The sequence below is a fragment of the Armigeres subalbatus genome, chromosome 2, assembly GCF_024139115.2.
Source record: "Armigeres subalbatus isolate Guangzhou_Male chromosome 2, GZ_Asu_2, whole genome shotgun sequence".
In the NCBI taxonomy this organism is placed as follows: Eukaryota; Metazoa; Arthropoda; class Insecta; order Diptera; family Culicidae; genus Armigeres; species Armigeres subalbatus.
Window position 1 is genome coordinate 295368154 of NC_085140.1, and position 19859 is coordinate 295388012.

General features: G+C 44.6%; 1 protein-coding gene across 7 annotated transcripts in view; it reads left to right on the top strand.

Annotated features, from left to right (window-relative positions):
• Positions 1-19859, top strand: part of LOC134212438 (putative uncharacterized protein DDB_G0282133) — a 289981-nt gene that overhangs the window by 261908 nt on the left and 8214 nt on the right. For 6 of the 7 annotated variants that reach the window (XM_062690298.1, XM_062690296.1, XM_062690301.1 and 3 more), the window contains 4 exons: positions 2830-3017; positions 3089-3359; positions 3453-3550; positions 7861-10564. In XM_062690298.1, coding sequence (XP_062546282.1) covers positions 2830-3017; positions 3089-3359; positions 3453-3550; positions 7861-10035 — 2732 coding nt within the window. In that variant the 3' untranslated portion in view covers positions 10036-10564. Of the gene's footprint in view, positions 1-2829; positions 3018-3088; positions 3360-3452; positions 3551-7860; positions 10565-19859 lie in introns of those variants that run through there. The other variant, XM_062690302.1, reaches the window with a different exon arrangement.

Below are 19859 nucleotides of genomic sequence, written 5' to 3' on the forward strand. Positions count from 1 at the left end.
CAAGTTTTATTCATTTCTTAGATATTCATAATAAAGTATTCCTTTGGAATACACCCAACTTGTTATCAACTTGTTATCAATCGACCCTTTGTCTCTTTCTACCTTTTCTCCTTTCGACCTTTTGTCTTGTCTTTCGACCGTTTGTCCTTTCGACCTTTTGTCATAGATTCGGTCGAACAACGCGATTAACCAATAGGCATCTAGTTCAGCGGTTTTGGAATCTTTGCTTGTCTCTGATAACAAAAATCGCGTAATTGCGGATGTTGTATTAGAATTTCCAAAAATACCAATTTTATGAGCTGTTTCCAAATATGTGTAATTATACTGAAACGACTAATTGTCTGCGGTGACGCCTATACATAAAGTGAGCAACACACGGAAGGTTGAAAATTATCGCCCCATTTCTATCCTTTGCTGTCTGGCCAAAACTCTGGAACTTTTGATTCATGATAAAATGTACTTTGCGGTTAGACCTATAATCTCGGATTATCAGCACGGTTTTGTGAAGAATCGTTCTACCACCACGAATCTAATGTCGTACGTAAGCATGCTCAACTCCAGTTTTTAAAAACGATATCAAGTGGACAGCACATACGTGGATTTTTTGAAAGCTTTTGACAAAGTTCCCCATGAACTAACACTGCAAAAGCTTAAGATACTAGGATTCCCTGACTGGCTTATGAAGTGGTTGCGCTCCTATCTACGAGACAGACATGCTTACGTTAAATTAAGATCTGCAACGTCCAGCCATTTCGCAACTCCATCCGAAAATTGTTTTATTATGCTCAACGATGTACCCACGTTTGATTTCAATATCAGTAGAGCCCGTTTTAAAAATAGCATAAGGCATATCAGCATATCAGTCTATGCAGCTTAAGCTGAAAACTGTGAAAATAAAATAAAAACATACTGGGTTCGAAACCCCACCGAAGGACGATACGGTGCTCCCCTGACCGTGTTATTTACGAAAAAATAGCTCCATCAAAAGTAATACCTGGAACTAGATTCTGGGACTATACTGCCGTGAATCGCATATTTGTCCCATATGAATAGGAAACCCAGCAAAGATGGGACAAATATGCGATTCACGACAGTATAACGGATCTTTGGGTGAAATTTGGAAAAAAATTGGTCCCGTTTTGGAATAACGTCCTTTTGAAGCCGAAGCCGAATCATATCGAAGAAAAGATAAATAATATCTCGCCAAAACCATATTTCTTAACTTTTAAGTTGTCGTCAGCAATAAAAGTAGGGAAGATTGGGGAGGCTTGATCCTGTTTCCTTTTTTTCCGATGTATCAAAGCCAAAAATGAATAAACTTACGCTGTTTTTGCACACACGAGCCACGGTGTCTTTGTCCGAAGAGGCTTATTTTCAAGAAATCACCCAAAAATCTCTAAAACTCCCACTACACGAAAGTATACGTTTTCCGTGGGTGCATTTTTAAAATGTTCTATGGGGGGTCATTTGTGGGAGGGTTGAATCGGCTATCATTTGAGATTTCAATAGAGTTTGTACCAAAAATAGTGAAAAAAATAAAATTGTTCTAGATCCCCCGATAGAAAACTTTAGTTTACCCACTACATGAAAAAGGAAAGCATATACTTTCGCGTGGTGGGTGTTTCAGAGATAATGATTTTAAAAAAATAATATTTTCCTATAGAGACACCGTGTCTAAAAAACATATAATTTAACTTTACTGGTGTGTAATAGTCTGTAAATTGTTGTAGTTATTGATACACAATCGACTTAATGTAGTACTGTCAAAAAGCGAATTTAAACATATTCGGCGAGAATTGGTCCGTCTCCAAGAACTTACTGTGATAAAAGTAGAAAGGGTGGCCAACGATCTTTGATTTTTAAAATATTCTTCCTCCAAAATACGCAGATTTTCCGATTTGCTGTGCATATTAATGAATAATTTTTTATATGGAATTTGACAGCGCATGCAATCTCAGAATTTGGGGAGACATGATCCCCTTTCTATGCTATCTATTCAAGAAATTTTTTTTCGAGCCAATCCTTCATCACAAAAATAGCCGTCTGAGTACAATTTTTTATTTTATTTTTGAAAGTTTTTGCCAAATTTGGGTATCAAATGAGGAACCAAGGGTCCTCTTATTGAAGCAACAACTTGAATTCGCAATAATCCTAAAACTGTGATGGAATGTTGAGATTTTGACCGGTAGGAACCAACATTATTTTTTACCGCCACTAAAGGAACAGTGTACCCATAGTGGTGCAAGCAATATTTGGTAATTTTTTATGTTAAATGACATCTATCTCATTTTTGTTAGCAAATTTATTAGTTTATCTATTGACTAAGATATTAAAGCAGTAAATTTCCCATAATTATCAGTTTTTAAAAATTATTTTCTTTTGTGGATCTACTAAAGCCTGTCCACGTTAAATTTCGGACACTGTGATAATATCCAAATGTTTTTCAGCCATTTTATCAATTTGGACGAAGATGAAACTGTGCTAAATGCATCACATAAAGCGTATAGATTCAGCTATGCAAAAATTGATCTTCTCTGCGGTTTGTGAAAATTAAAAAAAAAATCGCATTGGAAGATGGGTGTCCGAAATTTAACGTGGACAGGCTTTAATATCTCCACTATTGGTACCGTTACCCTATACAATATTTGTATAAGAATCTAGCAATTGCATATGCCCAGTTCTTATACAGGTTTTGGTAGATTCTTATACAGAATTGTTGAAAAATCTAACAACCGCCGGTGTAGTGATAATTAAAAAATCATTGTATGACCACCATTAGTCCAATTCAACAAATCGGTTAACCACGGTTTGTTTCTTCTCCATTTCCAGGAACAATGATCTGCTGTTACCTCCTATACAGCCGACAGTTCAAGACGGCAGCCGAAGCATTACACTATTACGCACAGAGGCGCACAAGCGACAGCAAAGGCGTAACGATCCCATCCCAGAGGCGATACGTCGAGTACTACGATTCGCTGCTCCAAAGCAACGAAACCTACCAACCGGTGACGTTATATGTGAGTACTCCCATTGCCTTGGACCATTATTACCGTTCCTTGACCAACTTATTCTTCCCATTTCGCGCAAGATCTCCGAGATTAGGATAGCCCCGGCGGTGAACATCAAGGAGGGTACGATCAGCGTAACCGGCCAGGATCCGAAGCCGATGCCCGAGTTCAAAAGGGTGGCCAACGATCAACAGCAACAGCAGCAGCAACAACAGCAGATCGTGGCCAAACTGGACTACTGCATGCCACTAGCGGGGGACATCAAGATCGAGCTGGTCAAGACGTCGGTGATGAAGGAGAAGCGGTGCCACTTTTGGTTCAATACGTACTTCGTGGAACGATCGGCGAAGAGTAAGTGATAATTTGTTGCCCGGTTGAAACCGGGGCGGCAGGTAGATTTAGTTTTGGATTCACGATAACCGGGGTATTTTTTTGTTGTTGTAGAAGACGCCGAGGGAAATATGTTGCTAGAGCTTAGCAAGTCGGAAATCGATGATGCTCACAAGGACAAACATCATAAGGAATATCCTAACAATTTCACGGTGAGTTTGATTTTTATAATGAGATCACACAAATCTGCACTTTTTTCGAGTATCTGGTAGTCGAATGATGTTTCACTGTTACTGTTGGACATTCTGTTCCGGCCCACCGCAGTCGTTCGATCTTCGGTATGATATGGTTCTCTCAACAGCTGATGCAACTCATGATTCATTCGCCTCCTCCACGTACCATCCGCCATCTACGGCCCATCATACTTCCCCACAGCCCATCATATGCCATATACAGATGTGCTCGACTTGCGGTTAGCGGCAGCATAGATGGTATGCAGTACTATTCTCTTAAAAACACCAAGTAGCGTTGGTCCTCCACGAGTATCGTCCAAGTCTCGTGTCCGTAGAGAACCACCGGTAAAAGGCGGAAGATTTATTCCACATTTGAAGAGAGACCAGAGTAAGAGAACCACCGGTCTAATGAGCGTTTTGTAGATCGATCGAAGCGCCTTGTGGAGTCAAAGTACGTAAAATTTCCTGCCACGATGCGTCTCCGAAATTCTCTGCTGATATTGTTAATGAGGTTATCAGTGAGCCCAAGGACACGAATGCTTAAACCACCTCGATTTCGTCACCGCCGATACGAACTAGTGGTGGATGATGTCCTCTATTGAGCCTCTTCCTAACATGTACTTTGTCTTGAAGTGTATTGAAGTCTAGTCCAATCCGCTTTGCTTCCCTCTGTAGTAGGTTAGTAGACTTCGTGAAAATCGTAAAACTCGTGTCAATCACTGCCCTTCGCATTAGTCCCTCCAAAGCGATGTTGAATGGTACGCACGAAAGACCATTACCTTGCCGTAACCCTCTGCGTCCAAAATTAAACTTCATAGAGAGGTTCCCGTTTATGTCCTTACACATATCGGGCTGTGGCACGTGGCCCTTACGTGAACGGTTCAACTTCTCATAGAACTTTCGTGCATTATTAGCGCGGTACAGTTCCTCCGTCTCTTCACGGTCTCGAACTTCCTGCTGGCGCTTTTTCCTCCGAAAAATCGAGCGTTGTCTGTTCCGCGCCCGTTTGTATCGTGCCTCGTTCGCCCTCGTGCGGTATTTCAGCAATCTCGCCCATGCATTGCTGCATTCTTCTCCTCAACTAACTGCTCACATTCGCCGTCATACCAGTCGTTTCTCTGATCCGGAGCCAACGTGCCTAGTGCAGCGGTTTCGGTGCTTCCAATAGCGCCTAGCTGCTCTTCCGTTGGGAGTGCCATTTTCAGCTGCTGCGCGTAGTCTTGGGCTAGTCTACCGCCTTGTAGCCGCCCAATCTTTAGCCGCGGTGGACGACTCCGACACGTGTTGTACACCGTCGAGAGTTTTGAGCGCAGACATACATAGGCACTGCGGTAAGTGCGTACATTCGTGATGTCGGAGAAAAATATACCGTCGATTAGAACGTGGTCGATTTGGTTTTCCGTTACTTGATTAGGTGATTTCCGTGTGGCCTTGTGGATATTCTTGCGGGGGAAGAAAGTGCTTCGGACTACCATTCCGCGGGAGGAGTTTATGCATCGTTGGCCGTTATCGTTCGATACGGTATGCAGACTATCCGGTCCGATGACCGGTCTATACATTTCCTACCCTTCCTACCTGAGCGTTCATGTCACCGATGACGATTTTGACGTCCCGCAGTGGGCATCCATCGTATGTCTGCTCCAGCTGCGCATATAACGCTTCTTTCTCGTCGTCGGGTCTCCCTTCGTGTGGGCAGTGCACGTTGATGATGCTATAGTTGAAGCATCGGCCTTTTATCCTCAGCTTGCACATCCTTGCTTTGATTGGCTGTCACTCAATCACGTGTTGGCGCAACTTACCCAGCATTTTGAAGCCGGTTCCCAGCTCGTTGGTGGTCCCACAGCTTTGGTAGAAGGTAGCCGCTCAATGCCCGCTTTTCCACACTTTCTGTCCTGTCCAGCGGATTTCCTGCAGCGCTACAACGACGAAGTTGCGGGGATGTAATTCATCGTAGATTATCCTGTCACAACCTGCAAAGTCTAGCGACTTGCAGTTCCATGTTCCAAGCTTCCAATCATGATCCTTTATTCGTCGTCTAGGTCGTTGCCGTATCGAGTCGTATTATCTTCTATGTCGTTCGTAATGGTTGTTTTTAAAGGCGGCTTATTAGGCCTGCGCAAACCTCCTTTCTCATCGGATTGCCGTCGTGTCAGGGCTGTTTAGCGTCCCACCTAACACCAGGACTTGGGCGGCGCTTTGAGCGGCACACGGTCGCTTTGGCGGAGCCTACTTGCGGATTCATGCAGCTTTTTATAGATGTTTAACAGGGCCCACTGTCAAACCCTACCACATCCTAGGCAGGCGCCACAACTCGCAGATGGCCTTGGGAGGGATTGTCAAGCCCTTTGACATAGTTCCTGCTTCCCCCGAGTACACGCTTGTCCGGATTGAAGCAATGGCGGCTGTGATCTCTTTTTTGTTTTTAAGGGTCTGTCTCAATTGGATAATTAAACTGAAATTAATCTTAAAAGTGACATTTCAATAATTATCGAATAACCCTGCTCGCAGAGCAAGATTACTTTTGACAGATATCGAATCATTTTCCATCGATGTCCTATTGGAATTGCTGGGTAGCACCAGCCATTCTTATAACGGGGTGATTTTTTAATTTTCGAGCTGTCACTTTTAAGTTTAATTCTCCAAATGAGACAGACCCTAAGTAGGCGCTGGCCCGGGTTAAGGCAATGATGGATGTGATCCATGTTTTAAAGTAGGCGCACGCCCGGATTAGCGCAGGTGGATGTGATTTCTTCCTCAAAAGTAGGCGCCGGTCCTGGTTAATGCAATGGTGGATGTGATTCCTTCTTTGAAAGTAGGCGTTTACTCGGAATAAGGCAAATGTGGATGTGATCCCTTCTTGAATAGTAGATGATCCATTCTTTACAAGTAGGCGCTTGCCCAGGTTAAGGCAATGGTGGAAATGATCCCTTCTTTAAAAGAAGGTGGTTGCCGGATCAAGGCAATAGTGGATGTAACCTCTTCTTTAAAAGAAGGTACTTGCCAGGGCAAGGCAATGGTGAATTAGATCCTTTTTTTGAAGGTGGGCGTTTGCCCACTACTTAAAGCTTAAAAGCTAATATTGTAGAAATCCTCATTTTGATTCGATTCCGATACCATGAAAGATAGAAATACACCCTCATATGTCCTATCCTCGTCGTTCGAACACGTTTAGTTGATGTACTTCCCGGAGCCGAACCGGAGCGTACCAATAAACTATGTTCGACTTCCGTTGCATTGCCCTAGCTGACTGAGTAGAGCCGATCTGAACAGAACCAAATAGGTATGGTTGTTGTGATCTTCTCTCTGGGCGGCATCGACGTCATCTGACTGGCTTGCTGCATACGACGCTACGAAGGATGTTGATTGCTTGAAAGACGATACACAATTGCCTTGTCATTCGGTTCCTTCTCGAAACGGAAATCTTACTCCCTCCGTTCTTATTCTGCCATCTGCCGCTTAGCCATCAACCGTTCTTGGAGCTTTTTCTCCTCAGCGAGTCATTTACAACTGCAATTTGGTGGATGGTGTGGGGTTTCTGGGTAGGTAAAAATATCTCGCAATAATATGGGCTAGAGGTTGCTGACGTGCCATCTTGAGCACCGGCTAGGTGTGACACCTAGTACATTCGATCATCGACTCTGGATTGCCTGACTGCTTACAAAAAGTACAAGATCGGTCAGGAGAGGAATTGTGAGCAAACCTCGAGTACCTACTAGCCTGAGATCACGAACTGGAAGACTCCCATCGTATCTTCCACTACCAGCCTTGACTTGATTTCTTACTAACTGCGGCAAATCAGCAGCATCTGTTGGCGCGTAACATCGGATTATTCCGAACCCTTGCCTCGACTTTGGCAACGATTATTCGTTTATTTATGTCTTCATATGCGCAGGATGATGTGTCTGAACAGAGCACTTAGTAGGAGATACCAACTCCACGATGTCGGGAGCGTGTTCATCTCGTAAGCCAGAGTGTAGCCGAATTTGTTCCGATGGTTTTCTGTGTACTCCAAAGTTTGGCCAACGCAGTTAACACAGTCCTATGATCTCAAGCCTCATATGACTCGCTTCATTGACTAGTTGGTTACAACTTTCCATGTTCCAATTAGTGTCTTTAGTTTCGTGCTGAAGGTCGTTGCAGTTCAATCAGTCCGTAATTTTTCTGTTCTTGAATTATTGCCCATAGAATAACAATATGTTTGGAAAGAAACACCCAATTACTCAACCTTCTAAATGATGATAATGTATACGATCAACTTATCTACCTATATATTCTCCTTGTTTTTTTAGGTGTCACTTGTACTGCGAAGGGTACCGAATGGTAGGTTTTCGGACAGCGTAACCCTAAAGTCGGCCTCCCCGTTGATCACATGCGCAATGGAGAACAACCGGCAAGCGCTCCTACTTTCCCAGCAACAGCACCAACAGAGGCTGCACCAGCAGCCGCAACAGCACCATTCGCCGCACCAACAACAGCTGCTGCAGCAACAGCACCACCCGCCTCATCGGCAAATCAGCAGCGACCCCTACCGACCAACGATAATCAAGCACCATAATAGTTCACCCGGTGGTTTCCTGCCGCATGACCAGTCACAACAACAGCAGCAACAGAAACACTATCAACAGCAGCAACAACTGAACACACTGCCACAGCAGCAGCAGAACAACCACCACAATCATGATGCCCAACAACAACCACAGCAGCAGCAGCAGTATTTCAAGCGGTCGCTCGAAAACATCCAGCATCAACACTACGTGGACGAAAGCCATCAGCTACACTGTCCGGAGTACTCGGAATCGTCCAGCTCGGAATCGTCAACCGAGGAGGAAGGATGGGATTCCGGTGAGTGTCTACCGCCCGATAATGCTAACCTGTACTATCGAAACGATAACTATTATTACGGTAGTTGTGCCGGCCTTAATCCCCCGCGTCCCTCTCCTGCTTCGGGTTCCCCTCAATTTCCCGCTTCCGTTAGCTCTGCTTCGCCCACACCGGCACCCGAAGCTGGTGGCTGCAGCAACAGCAGCAGCAAAAGAAACAGCCAGAGCGACGTTACCAAGCCGATGAGGGCCGCGCAACCTATCCATACTGATAGTTGTAGGAGTAGTAATAGCAGTAGTAGTAGTAGAAGTAGTGGTAGACATAGCAGTAAACCAATTGGCAGTTCAAAATTAAACCAATCATTAGCTAATACAACATTCGCAACTAGTAATAGTAGTAAACTCTCAGTAGTGCCTGCTGTTGATTCCTCCCTTTCCTCTGGTATGCTAAATTCTACATCCCTCTCGATGAAAGTGTCGGTTCCATGGTCCCACAAAATCAGTAACAGCAACAATGGAACACTTCCTTCCTCTGCTTCTGAACTAACCGCAAAACATTCAGCTACCAGTACGATCGCCGTTCCATCTACTAATCGCACCACTTGGTCATCGATTGGGCTTAGGCGGAAGAAAAAGAAGAAATCCTTCAAATCGAATGGGCCCCGCAGTTTCACCCAGATATCTCGAGAGTTCGGTTCTACTACCAGTGCATGCTCCGGAGCGTCTCTAACTACTCAGGGTAAGGTGAAAAGTGGGAAGGGTAGATTCCACAAGCTCCGGTGGCTTCGGAACATGCGCAGCGATTCTAATCTTAAAGACGTTCTAGCGCAAAGTAGCGGCATCGTTACACTGACTCATTCGAACGGAACTCTACGGGACGCCGTCGTGAGTGCTACTCCCCCCAGCACAATCCCTGTTGTGGTTGATCAACCCCCGGTTGCGACTCCTGTACAACCTCCATCTGCCTCGAACGAAAACCTTCTGTCGATAGATTACTACTCGTCAATTTGTGATAAGCAACTTAGTTTCGAATCCCCCTGCAAGAGTCCCGGTCATCTGATGAAACTGAATCTCACTCGGAGACCCGACGGAAACGCCAGATCGGTGCTGGAAACTGTCCCCGACAGCGATTGCGCCATTGTGATAGCAAAGCCCAGTGAACAACGGCTCAAGATTGGCTTCGATGTCAGTCCTGCTCAATCTCCCACTACCAAAGCGAACCCTGATCCAAATCCTTTCACCAAACCGGAGATGCCGCGTGACAAGAATCATGTCGAACGCCGTGATCCCGACGGCACGAAAAACAAGGTGCTCAGCCTTGTCCCGAAGCACGACAATGTCAGCTTCTGCGATCGGATTCTCCAATCGTTGGCCGCCGGTATGGGAACGAAAAAGTCTCCGGACAATGAGCTACAAGTCCCCTCCCCAGCGACAACGTCCGGCGGCTGCAGTCCAATCGCCCCACGCGTCAATCGCTGCTCGCCGTTCTCCTTTCGAGAGCTGGGCCAGGAGCTCAAGTCCGTCATGAAGGCCCCCACCCATACAAAGCTGGCATCGCAGCCTGCATCCGCTTCTACCGCACCGACAGGTGACGGAAACTCAACCCGGGATCCGACCCTGCCGACGGGAAAAGCCGACCAGTAGGACCGCCCAATCCGCCTTTCTTCCTGTTTCTGTCTCTGTACCTCCTACGGCTGTGCTGTTTTTATTGGTGTTTGCGTTTGCGTGAGTGAGTGCGAGCATGCGATGGTTGAGCGCGCGCGAATGAGTGTGAGCGAGTGCACGTGTTTGTCAGGTTTCGATAAGAGTTAGCGTATGACCCCTCGGGCGAGATTATAACGAAATAGTCAATAGGCGAAGAGTACCCCTAAAGCAAAAATCTATTAGCTTACAAAACACATGTTCATTGCTTTATTGGAATGCGCAACAAGGCCTCAAATTTCAGCGAAAACACAATTTCTGTCGATAGTTTGAGACGTGTAGATATTTGCCTAGTAGACGAAATTCCTACTTAATTCGAACAACAAATTACTTTCCGGCAAACTCAGAAGATTAAGACGATTTTTTTTTTATTTTTACTAATTTTATTCTGTTGTAGTAGTACATAATTTAATACACAAAACTCTATGATTATGTTGATAAAAGTTGAATAAGAATGATTATTTCTATCGAACGTTGTGTAGCCTTTCTTTATTCCCTAGTCACTTTCCTTATTTTAAAAGCAGAGTTGTTCATGTCTCACACTTGCTCTCAAAATGATTAGAACTCCTACCAATCGGAAAGCACGCTCGCTATTCCCTCTCGAATTCTTATTTGATTGAATCAACTCTGTTTTTCAGAAACTTTATTTCTTTCTATGTCTCTTTGTCCTATTTTTATATAAAGTCTGTGAAAAGATTCTTTTCTTCTATTTTTTATTCCCTAACAAAAAGGTAGCATCGTGCCAAACCGTTAGAATATGTTTTAAATAAGTAGGTACTACTACGTTTGTTCGGAATACTTTGCACAACATTTAAATTTCTTTTCTGCTTCCTGCTGGTAAATTTCCATCAAATAATTTTTATCGGGAATGGGGATTTACTGAATTTGTATTTCTTGTGCCGACAGTTGTTGACGTTTTGGTGTCCTTTTAAAGTTTAGATTCACGCATCACATACGCTTCAAACTTCTGATATTGTTTCATTTTTCATTATATATTGAAATCATATTCATAGTTGCTATAGTGAGCTATAAGTAATGTTGCTGATCGTCAGAAAAATTATCATTAATTATCCTCCTGCGTTGCAAATAAAAACTGTGCAACAGCATAAAGAGTGACTGGTCATTGGTGTTATTACCCGAAAGGAAGAGATAATAGACCTAATTTGCAGCCAAAAATTGTATGGGAAAGTGATTTGCGGCCCAATCACTCCTGAGTTATTATAAAAATTATTTTACACAAAAACACTTTTTTTTCGGGTAGGTACAATCATAATAAAATCCCTCCTTTTCCTCGGTTAATGTGATCGGCTTTGGGACAGAAAGCTGAAAGACAAAAGGTCGACGAACAAAAGATTGAAGGGACGAAAAGTCAAATGCACAAAATTTTAAAATGTTCAATTCTGTACACATGAAAGAAACAAAACGTACGGCAAGTGGATCTCAACCTTTAAATTGAGAAGTACCTTTTCGAACTTATTTTTCTTTTTAAAGAAGCCTCCGAGCTTTTTGGAAGGAGGCTTCAGAGCATATTGAAAGGACGCTTGCCAGCACCTCGAAAGAAGGCGTCCAATCTGCTTGAAAGAAAAACGATCCTCTTTAATGGAGGCTTCTGAGCATCTTAAAAGGAGGCTTTTAAGCCTCTTGAAATGAGGCTTCTGAGGCTCTTCTAAAGAGGTTTCCGAGGCTCTTGAAAGGATGCTTCCGAACCACTTGAAAGGAAACTTCTAAGCCTCTTGAAAGAAGGCTTCCGAGCCACTTGGAAGAAGGCTTCCAAGCCTCTTGAAGGGAAGCTCCCGAGCCTCTTGAAAGGGGACTTCCGAGCCTCTTGAAAAGGAGACTTCCGAGGCTTTTAGAAGAAGTCTCTAAGCTTCTTGAAGGGAGGCTTCCAAGTCTCTTTAAAGGAAGTTTCCAAGCCTCTTGAAAGGGGGCATCCGAGTATCTTAAGAGGACGTTTGCCATCATCTTGAAAGTAGGCGTCTAAGCCTCTTGAAAGAAATAAGATCCTCTTTAATGGAGGCTTTTAGCATCTTGATAGAAGGCTTCTGAGGCTCTTTAAAAGAGGCTTCCGAATCTCTTGAAAGGAGACTTATGAGCCTCCTGAATCAAGGCTTTCGAGCCACTTAAAATTAGGCTTCCAAGCCTCTTGAAAGGGTGCTTCCGATCCCCTTGAAAGGAGCCTTCCGAGCCTTTTGAAAGAGGCCTCAAGGCCTCTTGAAGGGAGGCTTCCGAGTCTGTTAGAAGGAAGTTTCCAAGCCTCTTAAAAGAAGGCTTCCGAGCACCTCGAAAAAACGCTTGCCAGCATCTTGAAAGTAGGCGTCCGTTCTCTTGAAAGAAATACGATCCTCTTTAATGAATGCTTTTTAACTTTTAAAAGAAGGCTTCCGAGCCCCTTTAAAGGAGCCTTCCGAACCTTTTGAAATGAGACTTTTGAGTATCTTAGAAGAAGGCTTCCAAGCATCTTGGAAGAATGCTTCCGAGCCCCTTGAAAGGAGCACTCCGAGCCTCTTGAAAGAAGGCTTTCGAGCCTCTTGAAAGGAGACTTCTGAGCATCTTAAAAGAAGACTCCCGTGCCACTTGAATGGAGGCTTCCAAGCCTCTTTTTTTTTCTTTTTTCTTTTTTTTTTTACAAGGGAGAATGCATTTACACATTAACCCAGTACACGTGCATTGTAGTTGCCAAACTACCACACGGAAGTGTACTGGAGTGTCGGACTCGACCATACCGGTAATACCGACTAAACTCCCTTGGGCTCCACCATCGTTTCCCCCAGGAACTACCTCGCAGTACTACTTCTGGGGGGATGGCAGTACTAAGCGTACTCGCTCATTATCGCTCACACAGGCACTCGTCCCACGCGAGACTGACTTGGGTGCTCGCACACTATTCACTCCATTTGAGTCTTACTTGGATGCTCTCCCGGGCGCTCCGCTGCCATGCCTCGAGGTGTCAATAGCGGTAACTGCCTGGGCCTACAGATATTACGCTACGACACTCCTGCCTCAGCACGAGCAGATCAATCACACCACTGCCGAAGCAGACCACACGCTACCCTGCCGAAGCAGGGACACTCCCCATGCACCACATGTGCACAACTGTAGGTGTGTGGGTACAACCCACTGCTACGCTGCCGCCGAAGCAGCTTCTCCAAAGACCATTCGCTCCATGTGACCCTTTTCGGGTGCTCACTCTAACACCCCACTGCCATGCCTCGAGGTGTCGATAAGGTACCTCGACTCCTACCTCAGCATGTGCAGTCCATACTCAGACTTCTGCTGCGCTTCGAGGTGTCGATAGCGGTAACTGCCTGGGCCTACAGATATTACGCTACGACACTCCTGCCTCAGCACGAGCAGATCAATCACACCACTGCCAAAGCAGACCACACGCTACCCTGCCAAAGCAGGGACACTCCCCATGCACCACATGTGCACAACTGTAGGTGTGTGGGTACAACCCACTGCTACCCTGCCGCCGAAGCAGCTTCTCCAAAGACCATTCACTCCATGTGACCCTTTTTCGGGTGCTCACTCTAACACTCCACTGCAATGCCTCGAGGTGTCGATGGGTACCTCGACTCCTACCTCGGCATGTGCAGTCCATACTCAGACTTCTGCTGCACTTCGAGGTGACAATAGCGGCGACACGCTATGACACTCCTGCCTCAGCACAACCAGATCACTCATTCCCTGCCGAAGCAGCTCACGCGCTACCCTACCGAAGTAGACACTCCCCAACTCACTCTAACACTCCACTGCCATGCCTCGAGGTGTCGATAGCGGTATGTAGGGACCAATCAACGATACTACGCTACGACACTCTTACCTTAGCATGTGCAGTCCATACTCAGACTTCTGCTGCGCTTCGAGGTGACAATAGCGGCGACGCGCTATGACACTCCTGCCTCAGCACAACCAGATCACTCACTCCCTGCCGAAGCAGCTCACGCACTACCCTACCGGAGTAGGGACACTCCCCATGCCAATTGGCACTCCCTGGGCTTGTGCTTTTGAAGCGGCACACAGTCGCTTTGATAGAGTCTGATTACGGGCACTTGTGGTTTTTTGGGAGGGATTTTAGCAGAGCCCACTGCTAAATCCCACCACGCCCTAGGCAGTTCTCCCTGACTCGCAGACAGCTGGGGAGGGGTCGTCAAGCCGTTGGACATGGTCCATGCTGTCCCTGCTGTCCCTGCTGCCCCCCTGCCTCTTGGAAGAATGCTTCCGAGCCCCTTGAAAGAAGCCTTCCGAGCATCGTGAAAGAAGACTTTCGAACATCTTGAAAAGAGGCTTCTAAGCATCTTGATAGGAGGCTTGCGAGCCTCTTGAATAGGAGACTTCCGATGCTTTTGATAAGATTCTTGAAAGAAGGCTTCCGAGCCTCTTTAAAACGAGACTTCCGCGCCTGGTGAAAACGAGACTTTCGAGGCTTTTGAAAGAGGCCTCTAAGCTTTTTGAAGGGAGGCTTCCGAGTCTCTTTAAAGGAAGTTTCCAAGCCACTTTAAAGGAGGCTTCCGAATATCTCGAAAGGACGCTTGCCAGCATCTTGACTTGAAAGTAGGCGTCCAAGTGTCTTGAAAGAAATACGATCTTCTTTAGGCATTTTAGCTCTTGAAAGAAGGCTTCCGAACCTCTTAAAAAGAGGCTTCCGAACCTTTTGAAATGATACTTTTGAGCATCTTAAAAGAAGGCTCCCGAGCCACGAAGGAGCACTCCGAGCCTCTTGAAAGGAGACTTCTGAGCATCTTAAAAGAAGACTCCCGTGCCACTTGAATGGAGGCTTCCAAGCCTCTTGGAAGGATGCTTCCGAGTCCCTTGAAAGGAGCTTTCCGAGCCTCTTGAAAGAAGACTTCCGAGCCTGTTGAAAGGAGGCTTCCATATCTCTTGATAGGAGGCTTGCAAGCCTCTTGAAGAGGAGACTTCCGAAGCTTTTGATAAGCTTCTTGAAAGAAGGCTTCCGCGCCTCTTTAAAAAGAGACTTCCGCGTCTCTTGAAAAAGAGACTTCCGAGGCTTTTGGAAGAGGCCTCTAAGCTTCTTTGAAGGGAGGCTTCCGAGCCTCTTTAAAGGAAGTTTCCAAGCCTCTTTAAAGGAGGCTTCCGAGCATCCCGCAAGGACGCTTGCCAGCATCTTGAAAGTAGGCGTCCAAGTGTCTTGAAAGAAATACGATCCTCTTTAATGGAGGCTTTTTAGCTCCTGAAAGAAGGCATCCGAGGCTCTTTAAAGGAGGCTTCCGGACCCCATGAAAGGAGACTTCTGAGCATCTTAGAAGAAGGCTTCCGAGCCTCTTGAAAGGAAGTTCCCAAGCCTCTTAAAAAAAGGCTTCCGCACCTCTTGAAAAAGAGACTTCCGAGCCTTTGATAAGATTCTTGAAAGAAGGCTTCCGTGCCTCTTGAAAGGAAGTTCCCAAGCCTCTTAAAAAGAGGCTTCCGCACCTCTTTAAAACGAGACTTCAGCGCCTCTTGAAAACGAGACTTCCGAGGCTTTTGAAAAAGGCCTCTAAGCTGCTTGAAGGGAGGCTTCCGAGTCTCCTTAAAGGAAGTTTTCAAGCCTATTTAAAGGAAGCTTCCGTGCATCTCGAAAGGACACTCGCTAGCATTTTGAAAGTAGACGTCCAAGTCTCTTGAAAGAAATACGATCCTCTTTAATGGATGCTTTTAAGCTTTTGAAAGAAGGCTTATTAGGCTCTTTGAAAGAGGCTTCCGAACCTCTTGAAAGGAGACTTTTGAGCCTCTTGAAAGGAGGCTTCCGAACCTCTGGAAAGAAGATTTCTGAGCATCTTGAATGAAGGTTTCCGAGTCACTTGAAAGGAGGCTTCCAGGCCTCTTGAAAGGATGCTTCCGAACCCCATGAAAGAAGCCTTCCGAGCCTCTTGAAACGACCCTTCCGAGCCTCTTGGAAGAAAGCGTCCGAGCCTCTTGAAAGGAGACTTCTGAACATCTTAAAAAAAGGCTCCAGAGCCACTTGAAAGGAGGCTTCCAAGCCTCTTTTTAATGGATGCTTTTTAGCACTTGAAAGAAGGCTTCCGAGCTTCTTGAAAAAAGACTTCCGAGCCTCTTGAAAGAAGGCTTTCGAGCCACTTGAAAGTAGGCTTCCAAGCTTCTTGATAGGATGCTTGCGAGCCTCTGGAAAGGGAGACTTCCGAGGCTTTTGATTCATGAAAGGAGGCTTCCGAGAAGCCGGAAGAAAGAAGGCTCAATGGTTTGGTGTGATAAAAGATGAATTAATCTTGCACCAAAAATAACAGTCACAGTCAGTTGTAACTTTTAAAACAATTGAGCAATAAACTAAATATAAAATTGATTAAGAAGAATCGTTCAATACAGTTACGCCCCAATGATTCTCAGCGCGAGATATGTTTGAGTTAGAGATTCAGAATGCTGTCGAATCCTGGGGTCATAGGCCGTCAATTCGCCTGAGAGACTGAGATCTCCAACTCCTCCGATTCAGAGTTAGAATTTTGATAAATTTCCAGAACGACTTAGCACAGCATTCTGGGAGAGCGCGGATCTTATTGGAGAAATCACTATTTCTGAGGTCCACTATTCTGACCTAAATAATTTTTGTCTTTCAATTACAACGCGTCTTAAGCACATGCAGTCCAGAACGTTAGTACTGCCTGCGAGTGACATTTCGTAGACGGATCAATTCTTTGGAGAGTGTATCGATGGACAGGGCCTTATTTACCTGCCGAGCTTATGATTGGTACATGTTGTTCACGGGCCTGGTAAAGCGCCTTCTGGATGGCAAGAAGCTGCTCGTATATTTTTTTCGGTGTTGCCGAATGTTGCTGGTAGTCTATGTTGCGGCCCACGCACCTTTGCAACCGACCCCAGTTTACTCGTTGATAGTTTCTCCGGGACTGCTGGTGTCGATTAACCGTGGAGACCAATTGCGCCACCACCGGGTAGTGATCCGAGCTGAGCCCATGGTAGACGACCAGCTGGGAGATGTGGTCTTGGCAGCAGGTGGCAGTTGATGTTGTAGCGAAGAGCGATGGTCACACAAGCTCCTCTGGTCATCCGGTCGAGTCTCACGATGCAAAAGTCCAAGATATTGACGCTCACCGCAGGTTTTAGGAGCGCTTTGGGAATGTTTATTTTTTCCCCTTTTACCAGAGGTGAGCCAGCTAAGGGCTGAAAGCCTCTCAAATAAAGACAATAAGAATATTTTTCCTCAAGGAAATACTTCAGCTCGATGGTTTTGGTCTTGAGCGAGCAAGCGTTCCTGTTCACCAGGCCCACCCTAGCAATCATTTTCAATGATGAACATGCCAATAGTGAATTGGGTAGCATTGCGCATCTCGACTTGAAACGAGCAAACCATGCAAAATGTCATACGAAAGAGCTGCCGAAAGGAGATGCGCAATGTGGCCCCTGGTCGAAACGGGTTTCGCAACCACGCAGCCGAGATCTGCGACCTGCGACAAGATCGGCATCAGTGTTGCTCTGGGGTGTAAAGCGGTAAGTCCGGTGAGACAGTTTCGTTCTCGTTTCGGAAGCGACCGCGTTGATCACCTTGTTTTGCATGCTGGGAACAGGCACACGAAAATCCAACTCGCGAAAAGAACCACGAATTAGAACCAAAGAAAGCGTATAAAAACACTTGAAATAACATTTTGCCAATGCGCGAGCGTGAAACACGACCGTTCGTGTCGTTGACTCGAATTTAATGTCCGGCAACTCGGTATAGCAAAAAAACCATATCGGCGTACTCGCTGGTACGCGGTGATGGTAAACACGTGCTCGTGGTAAAGACAGTCAACGCAAAGTTAATGTCGACTACTTTGTTTGCGATAATTGCTGTCATTATTGTAATGTTGTCATTACGTTTGGGTATGATTATTGCAATAACTCAGTTAGGAGTGGTTTTCGAACCTATATACCTTTCTGGTTCCCGCAAGAAATCGATTTGGCTGATGTTTATATTTTGCATATGTACTAGAAGAAAAAAGTTTAAGTGATCTGAAGTTTGAAATTTACGCGTTTGGTGCTTTTCTTAATTGAGTGCGCGAAATCGTTTGTGCAGTTGGTATACGGAGATGTCTTTGGTGAAATATGTGTGGCTGTGTGATAATATCAGAAATACATGGATCAATAGCGAATTTCTGAGAATAGCCTCTAGAAGAGTGTTAGTTCGTGGACACTAAAAGTAATCTTCGCTTCGTCAGTTCATTATAGCCGGAATTCAATCAATTTGGTGAGATTGTTCCAATATGTTTTTTTAATGTGATTCCAAAACTAAATGCGTGCAGGATTTAAAAATCAGTTTGTTCATGGATCCATTATTCAATTGATAATGGTAGCATGAACAAGTGGAGATTATTGTCGGTGAAAGTAATTTCTGATTGGACGTGAGTTACCAGGCAGTCTGAGATGGGCGAGATGGGTCGCTGGAGCTGCAGTAAAGCCAACACTTTCTAACTCCCGGGCTGACTCTGACTCTGACTCTATTATAGGCAGTTTTCTTCCATAATACCACTGCCGGACAGTGGGGGTTTGATTGAAGATACACACACACACCTTCCCATACACAATGGGTCGTATGAATAAAAAGTAGCAAAACTCAACGCTTGTAGTATCTACTCAAAAATAAAGTCCACAGAGAAAACTACATGTTTGATATGAATAAAAACATTTTCGAACTTATGGCATATGCTACATTCGAACTTAGCCTTTACTACAGTTTACTACCATTTACTACACGGAGAAACGTCAAAACAAAATAGACCCCATGATGACGATGATGATTTCATATTTTTTTTGCGGCTAATCAACAAAAGACATGTCTGTTTTGTTTGTTTTCCCTAAATTGGACTTCTATTTTCAAGAACAAAGCCGATTCGCTTCGATTCTGATGAATAATCTGCATTTGGAACATGAGTAGCAACGTCTTGAGCAGACTACAAGAAATCAGTAGTAAACTCTTGTTTTATTCATACCGAATCAGTTGTTTGTAGTATGTTCGAAATATGTAGTGTAGTAAAGTCTCTTTTATTCATACGAGCATGTTCCACAAGTGACGTTTACTACTGAAAATGTAGTAAAGTTGAACTTACTACTTTTTATTCATACGACCCAATGTTTGATGGCAAATCTAGACCAACATTTAAAAAGGGCGTAACAGCCAAAATTTATTCCTATATATCACCCAACCGGCGGATGTTAGATTTTCTAACAATTCTGTATAAGAATCTACCAAAACCTGTATAAGAACTGGGCATATGCAAAATTGTTAGATTCTTATACAAGTATTGTATAAGAATCTAACAATTTTGTTAGCTTTTCCAACAATATTTGTTTGAGAGCTCACATTTTCTGTTTTACATTTTTTGTTTCACAACTCATTTTTGAGCTCACATTCATACAGGTTTTGGTAGATTCTTATACAGAATCGTTAGAAAATCTAACAACCGCCGGTTAAGTGTATGTAAACAAAGAATCAGAAGGAATAAATTTTGGCTGTTACGCCCTTTTCAAATGTTGGTCTAGAATTGAGGTCTACTATTAGCTTTATTTGGATGTAACGACAATTATCAGTTACACTTTATTAATCCTTATGGTCAAGCAGTGTTGGGAGAAATTGGAAATATCAGAACTCTTAACAATTCAAAAATGCTGTACACTGTTAAAAGCAGTGCGTCGGTTGAAAACGCTCTTCGGAGCGACATGTTTTTCTTTTTACATTTGAGTGTTATGCGATTTTGTATGAACAATCCAAGCGTTTTACATTCCTACAGAATCGAAAGCGAGTTTGCTTGTACATGATTGAG